The 12,835-nt window shown below is 40.9% G+C and overlaps 1 protein-coding gene across 1 annotated transcript in view; it reads left to right on the forward strand.

Moving 5' to 3' along the window:
- Positions 1-11,470, forward strand: part of TSHR (thyroid stimulating hormone receptor) — a 75,524-nt gene extending 64,054 nt beyond the window's left edge. Inside the window, exons 8-10 of the mRNA XM_086613165.1 lie at positions 749-826; positions 8,192-8,377; positions 10,060-11,470. Of these exons, the coding sequence (XP_086469291.1) occupies positions 749-826; positions 8,192-8,377; positions 10,060-11,470 (1,675 nt within the window). The remainder of the gene's footprint in view (positions 1-748; positions 827-8,191; positions 8,378-10,059) is intronic.
- The last annotated feature ends 1,365 nt before the right edge of the window (positions 11,471-12,835 follow it).

Raw genomic sequence — 12,835 nt, forward strand, 5'->3', positions numbered from 1 at the left:
CAAGAAATTGTTCACGGTTTTCCCAAGACTTCAGATTTTTTTTTTTATGTAAGTTTTATGTTATTTTTTCCTTCAAATTTATGCTGCTTCTCACTCCCTGTCTTGCTCTTCTTATAACAAAACTTGATTCTTAACTGTTGACCTGTATATTGAAGCCTCCATTTAGTTATGGAGATTTTAAAGCATTTAAAACTTCTTATATTATTGAACTCAAAACAAGGAGGGAATTATTTTCATGTTTGCTCATGATGTGTTCGTGTAAGTATCATGTAATTCCCCATACCTTGTTCTGATGAAAGCAAAGCTATTTATTTCACCTCATCCTCACACATATTTACCTGAAGATGCACTCTGTATGCATGTGTCTGTGTGTGTATGACAGAGAGAAAAAAGAGTTGGAACAAAGATAATTTATTTTGCTAATTTATTTATTTAAAATTTGTTGAGGAATTTAATTTATTTTCAAAATGGCAAACCTGTATTTTGTTCCTTGGGTACACAGAAAATGAATCATAGAATCATAGAATCGTTAGGGCTGGAAGGGACCTTCAAAGGTCATCTAGTCCAACCCCCCTGCAAGGAACAGGGATATCTCCAACTAGATCAGGTTGCTCAGGGCCTCAAAGTAGCTGATTACGCTTCAATATGTTCCTGGGATAGGATGGCCCTTATACGTATTGCTTTTGCAAATCTTCTTTAACCTATGGATAACTATTTCCAAATCCCTGTGTTTTGTTTCTTTTTGCAGCTATCTGCACAAGAACAAATACCTGGAAGTTATCAATGACGATGCATTTCTGGGAGTGCAGAGTGGACCAACTCTACTGTGAGTAGGAGAAAATGAAACAGAGAAAACTTTAAAAATAATACTACTTTAAGTTGCACTTTCTTTCCAACCATTACTAGCAGCAGAGCAGCAGGGATGGGAATAGCATATTTACACAAAGAATATCAGCAACAAAAGCTGTGCTTTAGGGAACTGATTTAAGAAATGCTTGCATCTTACATTAGAAATACTGTTCCTACCAGTTTTTCTTCTGAAAGATTCTGTACTACAGTCTGTCTTATGACTGTACAATTGTCATACAAACTAAGCACTCTAGTAGCACAATTGTAAAGGAATGAAACAAAAAACTTTAAGAAGTTTAAGAACTTTAAGAAGAATCACATTCCCTGACTCAAATCATGTAGCATGTAACGTAGTGCATAGGACTGATCACAGGGAGAACTGAAGCGTTGAAAGTGGGATTCCCTCCTCCACTGCAAAACTAGATGGTGCCAGCAGTGCTCACTCCATGCAAGAATCAGTTTTACTTTCTGGTCTTCAGGAAAACAGCATATTTATATCAGAATAACAATGTATTGGTCACAGAGGAATCCTAGTACCCAGCTATAATAACGAAAAGGTGAAGACAACATTTTTCTCCCAGAATCTTCCCAAGTCTAGAAAACCAGGCTAGCTATAGCAGTCTACAGTAGAAGTCATATTGGTCTAACCACTGTATGCTAAGAAGAGTTGTGTCCCTGCTGTGCAAAGCTGTGACAGACCTTTGATGGCAAAGTCATCATCAAATCTCTGGTTCTCTCTGTCCCCTGCATCTCAAGACACACGCACTGCAATGCCGCTGTGTGAATGGTAGTCTGTCTTCTGCTTCAGTCATCTAAATGACTTGTGGGGTGAAGAGGAAGATCTGGCTGAGGGCCCACCTTTCAGGGCATCATTCCTCCACATCACTCTCTACCTCACGGTCCACTGGAGCTATTAGCAGAGTCCTTGGCAACAGGGTTTGAGATTAGTTCCAGGGAGTATCAGGTTTTCTTTCACTGGCTTGAGGGAAGAGAGAAGCACAGACCACTCATGAAGTCATACTTCTGAAGCAGATACCTTAAATAATTTGATGTTGGAAGGGCACTCCATAATAATCAGTCATTCCAACAGCAAATCATGCCAAACCACTCCTGTCACACTGGAGTGACATTTTGTCTGTTTCCTAAAGTCATCCTCACTTTTCCAGTGGCTTCTGCTACATCACCAGCTACTCCCTTTGGAGCAGCTCAGAAGGACAGAGTTAGGAAGCACCAGCACAGTCATCCTCACAAAGACAAGCAGGCCAGCTCTTCCTCCCCTGCACAATGGGTTGAAAAGCTCCTTCCTAGGAATGGCAGAAGACAAAACACTCGGGACTTAAGTCTAAGGGAGGTGAGAGCTTGCAGTAGCATAGATTTTGACTCTTGGAATTCTTGTGGGTATTTAAAGCACCAGTGGTGGTGTTATGCTAGACAGGTGAACAAGTAATGACATGCTGCAAAGGGCTGTGGGTGACCTGTGCTACAATAACGTTTCCAGGTAACCTCACTCTGCAAGGGCTAGCTTTGAGGTGAGCGAGCTACACAAAACCTCTTGGTTTAGGGGCTAGAGATGTCTTCCTAGGACATGCATGTGTAACTATAAAGAACTTCCTTCTCACTCTGCGTTTTCAAGTTAGATTTCTCAAATGACTTGAAATTTTTCTAATCTTCTATAATTATCGTGCTAGCTCAGCTGCCAATGATCCTTGATCTCAGGATGTGCTTCACAGTTATCCATCTCCCATTAGAACGATACACCTCCATGGCGAACAATAGTCCTAGTAGTATTTATAATTAGAGATGTGGTACTATAGTGACAGCACAGAGAGAGGTATTGCTTCTCAAAGGCAGGAAGCATAAAATGGCACGTAAGCAACAGTAAATGAACAGTGATTTAAAAAGTCAATTATTTCACATCATGACCCTTTGATTCACTAGTCCTAAGCTAAAGATCTCAGGAAAGTGTCGTGGTTTAACCCTGACCTCCAGCTCAGCTCCACGCGGTCGCTTACTCACCCACCCTACCCGGTGGGACAGGGGAGAGGACTGTAAGGTTAAAAGTGAGAAAACTCATGGGTTGAGATAAAGACAGTTTAATAATTAAAAAAAGGATGGGGAAAAAAATAGAGGGGAAAAAACCAAACCAAACTGTCGTGGTTTAGGCTGCAACTAACCTCCACATGGGCATTTGCTCACCCTTCCCCACCCTCCGGGATGGGGAAGAGAATTAAAGGGTAAAAGGGAAAGAGACCCATAGGTTGAGATAAGAACAATTTAATACTACTACTATCAATATATGAATATATACATATGTACAATGATAAATATATACAAACGAGTGACGTACAGTGTAATTGCTCAGCACCCCTTGACCAAGACCCATCCCATCCCAGACTAACGATCCTGAAACAGATAAGTCCCAACACCGCAATCCTGGATGAGTGAGAGGCCTGAAAATAGAGCGAGAGAGAGAGAGAGAGAGCACTCCAAGAGTCTGAGAGTGAGAGCCCTGGGAAAGCAAAAGCCCTTCTTTCCGGCTGACCCTCATTTTTATACTGGGCATGATGCTGCATGATATGGAATACTAATTGGCAAATTTGGCCCTTAATCCTAAATCTAAGTTCAAATCATAAGGAGAGTCGAGGGCCCTTTGTCCCGGCCATGCTCCCCCCTAGCCTGTTGTGCTCCTGCACACTGGCAAGAACACGGCAGCTGAAAAGTCCTTGAGACCTCAGTGCCAACTACAAACATCAGTGCGCTGTCAGCGTTCTTCTCAGAGCAAATCTCAGAATAAAACCAAAACACAGAGCTCTTCTGGCTGCTAAAAAGAAGGGCTAAGTCTGTCCCAGCTGAAACCAGGACACAAACCCAAGAAAAACAGGTGATGCAACAAAAACAATTGCTCACCACCAACCAACTGATGCCCAGCCAGTCCCTGAGCAACGGCAGCCCTGGCAAACCTCCACTCAGTTTTTATTGCTGAGCACAATGTGACATGGCGTGGAACATCCCTTTGGTCAGCTGGGGCCAGCTGTCTCAGCTGTGTCCCCTCCCAACTCCTTGTGCACCCCCAGCCTACTCGCCGGCAGGGATAGGGCGAGGAGCAGAAAAGGCCGTGACTCTGTGTAAGCACTGCTCAGTGGTAGCTAAAACATGCCTGTGTTATCGACACCGTTTTCACTCACAAATCCAAAATGTAGCCCCATACTAGTCACTGTGAAGAAATTTAGCTCTATGCCAGCCAAAATCAGTACAGAAGGGTGCAACGTATTATTAATTTTTAATTTAATTTTAATGTAATTTTAATAGCAGCTTCGGAGACTTCTGTTACCCATGGATAACCAGGAATTACTCTACATGTGTGATGTAGAAAGGGTTTGTTCCAAAGCGAGATATCTTCCAGCAGCAATTTAGAGCAGAATCTTTCTACCTGAACAGATCTCTCAGATGACCTTCAGGAACTGGTGCTATTTTGATAGGAACAAAGTAGTTTCTGAAACTCCCACATATGCACTGCCTTAAGAAGGCTGAAGTCAAAATGAATGAAAATTGAGTGGAACTCTACTATTTATTGTTGTGTCCTGTCAATGGCCAGTGCCAGTAACATCTCCCATAGGAGACAGAAAGGTACTTGAGTGGTGCTTTATTACACACCCCTCACCCTTGTACCATCAAGACTAATAATAATGAGTTAATCATAGAGAGACCAGAGATTTGTTAACTTGCGTAATAGCCTGAGAATACATCCCTTTCGTATCCGCCTTGGGCAGTGTAAACGACTTGGCTTATTTTAATAAATAATTTGTTAAGTCATTTTTGGTTCGGGCATCTAGCTGTTGACAGCTGGCATGGGAATTTGTGGACATTGGGTCTTCCTCAAAAAGAAAGTTCCACTTACATTACTGAAAACTAACTCTATGGAAAATGATTGCCAGAAGATAAATATTCCTTTTTCTGGGGCAATGAATGGCATCACTTACAGTGTGAGCAGTATGCTAAAAAAAAAAAAAAAAAGTAACATTGATGGAGCTCAAAAAAGAGACTCTGCCTTGCCTCCCCACCAAGCTGGCAGAACTCATGGTCTCTGGAGTACCCTTTATGCATTCTTGAAGTGAGGTAAGAATTTATGGTTGATGGAACGTTTGCCTCACAGATCTATCATTTACTGTTGGCTGTAAATGATAAGGGGCTGGCTGCGTCCTTCTGCTCCCAGCTCGTCAGGAGCTGCAGCTCTCTCCCCTGCACACTCAGGGCCCCGGAGAGGCCCCTCTCTATGGCAGCTTCCAAGGCACAAGCCCTTGTTCCCAGGGTGTTCCTCCTGACCCAGTCATTTCTGATGGGAACATGACACAACTGTGAATAAAACCAAAACAAAAAGGGATATCAACCTTCTTCTTACCTTGTTATTTGGCCTGCGCAATGAACCACGGCACTGACTTTCACAATTTAATGACGGAACTTTGTGAATAGATGATACTTTCTCCCAGTTTTAAGTCTCGTGCCTCACATTCTTAGGTGCCCCAAAACTCATCTTACAAGAGTGAATAATCATTCCCAATCACCACCTTTACACTAATGCATAGCATCTATAGTCTCATACTGCTTCCAGTCCTAGCTTTTCCCAAGAGAAATGTCCCTATCTACTCCTTATTACTTCATATAGAAACAATCTGATACTTTCAATCATCCTTGCTGTAGCTTTCTGAGCTCTTATTGTAAACTGCATATAGTATTTACAGCACTGCATATAGCATTTAAGATGCAGTCCTATTAGATTTACAAAGTGAAGTTTTTCTGTTCTATTTTCTATTTCTTTCCTAAAAATTCTTAGCATTATATTTCCCTTCAACATTTCTGAATAGCACTGACCTGACATTTGCAGAGAGGACTCCCCAAGATCTTTCCAGAGTGCTAAGTAAATGAAACTCCATTGTCATCCATGTACAGTTAAGATTGCCTTTTCCTAAATGCACTTTACATTCATCAATGTTGAATCACGTCATTTATTTTACTGCTCAATCACTGAGTATTGCAGGATCCTTCTGCTTCTTTAGACAGTCAACTTCAGCTTGTGCTACCTTGTATTATTCTGTGTCGGAAACAAGCTTTGTTCCAGCTACCCTCATTCTCTTTCCGTACTGTTTATGAGTATTCCAGTAGCACCAGCGCTAGCCTAGCCTCCGTGGGCCTCTGCTGCAATGATGGGTATATTCAGATACCGCTTCATTTTCCATTCTTCCTCTAGCGTGACGGAAGAATCATCATCTGTTCCCAGTCTTTCCCCTCACTCTTTTTTACTTTTTTAATTAATCTAGGAGAGCCATTCCCCTTGTCACATAACAGCTTAGTTACCTCAACAGCCCTTGATATCTGATTTCGTCAAGGCTTTTCAGAAATTCCAATTCATTGTAAAAACAGGATCATCTTTCTCCATATGCTTGTGCCAGAACATCTTCAAAGAACTCCCAAGAGTTTGTGAGGTGTCATTTCCCTTCTAAAAAGCCTTAGCATCTCCCATCACACAGTATTTAACCATGTTCCCTTCCTGCAGGTAGCTGCCACCACCATGAGGACTTCATGGAGACCCATGGGGGTTGCTGAAAGGCCAGCCTTGTCTTGGTAAGATCTAGTCCAAGATCTAGTTTACCAAGATGTTTTTGCTGCAGAAGGATAGCTCCATAAAATGAGGAAATTAGTGAAAAACAAACCGGAGTAGGCCGCTAAGTTGATTAAGGGACTGGAGTATCTGTCATGTAAGGATAGGCTGAGAGATCTGGAAATGGTTAGCCTGGAGAATAGAAGAGTTAAGGGAATCTTATCCATGTGTATAAATACTCAAAGTTGGGGGAGGGGGGAATGACTGAGAAGACGGAGCCAGGGTCTCCTCAGTGATGTCCAGTGACATGACAAGAGGCAACAGGCACAAACTGAAATACAGGAAAGTCCATTCCAGCATAAGAAAAAACTTCTTTACTGCGAGGGTGGTTAAATGCTGGAACACGTTGTCTAAAGAGGCTATGGAGTCTCCAATCCTGGAGATACTGAGAAGTCAACAGGACACAGCTCTGAGCAATCTGCTCTAGGTGACCCTGCTTTGAGCGGGGACATCAAATTTGATATCTGGAAGCTCAACTATTGTGTGATTCTTTACAAGATAAAATGATAACAGGCAGCATTCAAAATCTTCTAAGAGCCAATTCAGAAGCTCAGTAGAAACATACACTAGCTATCAAAAAGGACTCCAGAAGAACAAAAAAGAAGTTTATATGGTTGAAATCAAAGTTGTGACACATTCAAATATGTATGATAGCAAAGAGGCTATTAGAAGTTAAAAAGCCCTCCTACAGAAAGGGGAAGCAATTTCTAACTCAATTTAAAAACAAATACAAGCAAATCAAAAGAAAAAAATAAAGGAGAACAAAACCAAGTCTTTTAGAAGCAATTTGTTTAAAGCATAAAATTAGTAATAATTTTCTTTTAGCTGCGAGAAACCAGCCAATGGGTGAGACTTCTAGAGGGATAAAAACAGCACTCTTGGGAAACAACACATAGAAAAAAAGCTCAATTATTTATTATTAGGATGTTCATGATTAAAGTGCTCTAAGAATGTTCCTACACTAGGACCTTTTTTACAAGTTTACTTCTTTACAGAGTATAACTCAGAGAAAACACCTTGACTTCAAGCATCAGTAAAATAGGTTTTGGGACAAAGCAAAAAATGAGTGTAAAACATTAGCAGGACCAGATGGCATCCACCTGGCAGTTCTAAAGGAAATCCACCTCCCCCGTGAGCTCTGCAATGTATCTGCTGAGGTGGACTCAGGACCAGAGAATTAGAAAGCAGCAAATATAATACTAAATTTTCAGAGAGTTTTAGGACGGACTGAGATAGAAGATTTTAATTTCAGTTTATGAACAACATTGTTTTAGTAATTACAATGCTTTCTATTGAAGTAGGTTAAAATGAGTCTAAAGAGGCCTAAAGGAAAATAGCTCTTCCAATGGAAGATGTGATTTCGTTAAAGAATTTTTAAAACTTTGTTTTTGCATATGTATTTTGTATCCGGTTGGTTTTAAAGGTGTGATTTTAAAAGTCCTGGTATTACTTTATCATCCATATTCTGCACTATGAAACATTAAAGACAAGAGCTTTAAAACACAGAGAAAATCACAGAAGGAATTCATATCCTTGAATTTGAATGGTGTCAGAACCTAGCAAAGTGATATGAAATCCACACCTCCTCTGGATTTGATTTTTGCCGTAGAATTCTATGAAACTTCTAAATTTCTGTGGGAATTTGAAAAAAAAAATTGTAGTTTGTCTTTTTCTTCCTTTATGTAGAGATGTCTCCAGAACAGCCATTGCTAACCTTCCAGCCAAAGGACTGGAAAGCCTTAAAGAACTGGTGGCCAAAAATACATGGACTTTAAAGAAATTACCAGCTGTAAAGATATTTCTTCAGCTAATGCGAGCTGACCTGTCATATCCAAGTCACTGCTGTGCTTTCAAGAGCTGGAAAAAAAAACAGCGGGTGAGTTTCACTAACTTACATTCAATTTTAAGTATGCAAGTGAAGACAATGTTTTAGTATTAATATAAAACTGCATCTATTAGCACTTTTGTGACCATTTTTTCTAGATATACAAGACATTCTTTGAAACAGAGATTACAATTTCAAACTGACAGAAGAAATAATTTTTCATATAATCATTTGTAGGATGTTTTGCAACAGCTCCTCTTTTTGTTGAGCCCAGAATTAATCCTGAGCAACCTGATCTAGTTGGAGATATCCCTGTTCCTTGCAGGGGGGTTGGACTAGATGACCTTTGAAGGTCCCTTCCAGCCCTAACCATTCTATGATTCTATGATTAAAGGGGCGGGGGGGGGAAGAAAAGGGTAATGTGCTACAACACAGAACGTGCTGTAGCAAGGCCTGGAAAAAGAAGTTTTGGAGGGGTTATAGCCTCCTGTCTCATATGTTTTCTAACTGAAAAGCTCAGAATAAATGATTCTGTAATAACCTTGAAGACAGATTATTTCAAATTCCATTTCAGCAGGATTTCCAGCCTCCTATCAGAACAGGTGCAGATAGCTTTTGGAAAGAAAAAAAATACACTTATAGATGTCCTGATGCAACACAGCGACTCATCTGCTGGGGGGAAAGAGAAAGGGGGGATGACTTACTGTGATTAGCAGCAGAATGCAAATCCACTGTAAATTTCTCCAAAGTTTAATAAGGGTTAGAGAATTCTTATTGAGGCCAGACCCTGATTTAGGAAGACAGCCCCAGTCTTCAGTATTGCAGTATTTGTGGTTGGAATGCATAATATATTAAGAATATGCTATGATAAGCATATCAATTATTCAACAATAAACTCACAAAGCAATAACATTCACAATTACAATGGACTGGGAAAGTGAGGACAGAAATAACACAGAGAAGTGTTGGACAGGAAGAATGTGCAGATAGAACCCAGCACAATTTAATGACTGAAAGAAACAAGTATTTGCACGTCTATTAGTAGAGATGAAGATTTCTCAGACTGAACTGTATGCAATCTCAAATTGTAAGCAATCTTGAATTCTATACACCTGGAAATGAGAAATGCTAAAGGTTATGTGACAGTGGATCATAGCAGTGAAAAAATTTGATGCCAAATAGTATTTTTTTTTCTAGTAAAAAGAATGAACAATTTTTGACTACAAATACAGGTACATCACACCATGAGGTACAGGATTCGCAGCCACTACAACACTAGTTAGCTGTAAAGCACCTACAGAAAATACACAGAACAGAAATTAAAATGATGGAAGTTCTGGGAGAAATTGATTTGTGAGCAAAAATTAAAAGGAAATAATACTGTGTGTATTATCTAAGAAGTTATAAACAGTAGATTAAAGTCTTGTTACCTACTAAGAATGTGGATCTCAAGAAGGATGAGGGATTATAGATGCTGAATAAGTCAAATTACTACTGGGGATAGTTGACAGCAACAGAAAAAGGAAAAATTTAGTTTAAAGAAAAAAAAGCCCAGAAACACTCAAGCTTATTGTTCACTATACGTTCTGTTAGCAGAAATATATCCAATCACATTTTTACAGCTACATTTTCATTCATGGTGATTTGCTTTTCAAGTGTTCCCTTTGTTCACTCTCTGCACCTGTCGGATAGTAAATGCCAGCAGTGATTTCCCCCTCTGCTCTTTCAGAATCCTGGAGTACCTGACCTGTAACCAGAGCGGCAGTCACAGCTTTCGTAAGAGAAGATCAGTCAAAGCTCTCAGAGGTCCGTTTTACAAAGATTATGCAGAAGAATACACAGACCACACTGATAACATGTATGACAAAAACACCAAGTTCACGAATTTTCCTGAAAATTCCCATTATTACATTTTTTTGGAAGACCACGGAGAAGGAAATCTTGGGTTTGGCCAAGAGCTCAAGAACCCTCAAATGGAAGACGTCCAGACCTTTGACAGTCATTATGACTATCCTGTCTGCGGAGGCGACGAAGACGTGATATGCACTCCAGAGCCTGATGAGTTTAATCCCTGCGAGGATATAATGGGATATCAATTTCTGAGGATCGTGGTGTGGTTTGTGAACCTGTTGGCCATCCTAGGTAACGTTTTTGTCCTTTTCATCCTTCTCACCAGCCATTATAAACTGACTGTACCACGCTTTCTGATGTGTAACTTGGCCTTTGCTGATTTTTGCATGGGGTTATACCTCCTCCTGATCGCTTCAGTGGATCTCTACACCAGGTCAGAGTACTACAACCATGCTATAGAGTGGCAGACTGGGCCTGGTTGCAACACAGCCGGCTTTTTCACAGTCTTTGCTAGTGAACTTTCTGTATATACGCTGACTGTGATCACCCTGGAGCGCTGGTACGCCATCACTTTTGCCATGCGCCCGGATCGAAAGATCCGCCTCCGGCACGCCTTGGTTATCATGCTGGGAGGGTGGCTTTCGTGCTTTCTTCTCGCCCTTTTGCCACTGGTTGGCGTCAGCAGCTACAGCAAAGTCAGCATCTGCTTGCCTATGGACACTGAAACTCCGGTGGCTGAAGCCTACGTTGTCTTCGTTTTAATATGCAACATTATTGCTTTTGTCATCATTTGTGCCTGCTACATAAAAATCTATGTAACTGTGCGAAACCCTCAGTACAAGTCCGGGGACAAAGACACCAAAATCGCCAAGCGGATGGCTGTGTTGATTTTCACTGACTTTCTGTGCATGGCTCCCATCTCCTTCCATGCTTTATCTGCCATTATGAACAAACCATTGATAACTGTCACCAATTCCAAGATTTTGCTGGTACTCTTCTACCCACTCAATTCTTGTGCCAACCCCTTTCTTTATGCTATTTTCACCAAAGCTTTCCGAAGAGATGTGTTTATCCTCCTGAGCAAGTTTGGTATATGCGAGCAGCAGGCTCAAGTTTACAGAGGTCAGACAATCTCGGCCAAAAATAGCAGCGGCTCTTACGGGCAGAGAATCAGCCGAGGGATAGGTCAGGTTCTTACAAGTATTCAAGACCCAGTCAACGAGTACCTTCCTGCCATGACAACGCAGAACCAAATTCTCGTGGAAGAATGCAAGCAAACTGAGCTATAACATCTCCAAGTATCCCAGCCACAGTCTGGTCAAGAGGTGGTTGTGCACACAGTGAACCGAGTGAGAAGATAACGCCTTCTCCATATCCTTTTTCCTTAGTCTATCCTTTGCGACATCTGAAATGACCTTCAGAGTGGTCTTCTTTTAGGCAAGTCACTCGTGTGAACCTCTTGCCTCACACTCTGATCAGTGCAGGTCCTAAGATACTGTTCCAATGGTAATGCTGGAAGTAGATGTGAACGCTCTATCTAAATGGGAAAATTAATGTACATAAACTCAGCAAATAGGAAATACACCCTCATCTAAAAATTTAAGGAAGTAGGAGACCAAAGCATAAAACTTGGGGGTACTTGACTGAACAAAAAAAAGACATAAATTTTTATAATTAAAATTATATTAAAAAAAAAAAAAAAAAGTTGAAGTTCCCAAGTGCCCACTGCCTGTGTGTCAAAAGGTTCAACTGGTTTTCTAATACCAAGTTTCTAAAACTTCCACCAGGGCCTAGAATGGAACAGATTCCTTCTTCTTGTGCCACCCTGACCTAAAATGAAGCTAGCCTTTTGTACGCAGTTCTTGGTTTAGTTGGGTGAGGTGGGAAAAGAAGCCTCTTCATATTGCCTTTATAGATAGCCGTAAAAGGCAAGTGTCACCGATTTTGCCGCTGCTCATAAGACAACAGGTAAGAAGCATTTGGGCATTTGTCCTTGTGTACTGCCAAGGTTCCCTTACTATCACTCTCACTTTTTGATAAACTTACTTAGGAGACGGTTTAGTTTGAATTCGTTTTGAAGACCAGTCTAATTAATGATGTTTTCATTTTTTTAATGGCTGAAATTTGACATTGTACTAAATTTTCTCCCAATTATCCATTCTCTACCTGACTCCAGTACTGTTTAATCTGAGCATGTTTGGTACTTTGAACACCTTGGAATTACTGCTTTCTCACCACTACTGCTACCCCTACTTACCTCTCTTACAGGGCTAGAGTGACTTTCCTTTTAGCACTTACTATGTTGAGCTGCCTCAAACCTACACTTGGACAAAGGGAGTGGATCATGCCTTTAGGTTACTTCATGCCTTTCAGTTACTGAATTGAAGGCTAACTGCTAGATCCTCCAGCATGCTTTGAGAACATCTCTCCATCTTGTAGTGAGATGTGCTATCTGACTTTTGAAATGTCTGCGGTACAACTGCATAAACCACACAGCTTCTGGTTGGCCATAGCCTGTTCTGTAGCTTAGACACATAGTCTCCACACTGTACTTAAGGAAATCCAAGCTCAGATAGAAGGAACCACCCACAGTCTTTTGCTCTAGTGAAGCACTACAGCGTTCTTCTGCCATATATGCTGCTAGGTGGGGCCAG

This window comes from Tauraco erythrolophus, chromosome 6 (assembly GCF_009769465.1).
Source record: "Tauraco erythrolophus isolate bTauEry1 chromosome 6, bTauEry1.pri, whole genome shotgun sequence".
Lineage (NCBI taxonomy): Eukaryota > Metazoa > Chordata > Aves > Musophagiformes > Musophagidae > Tauraco > Tauraco erythrolophus.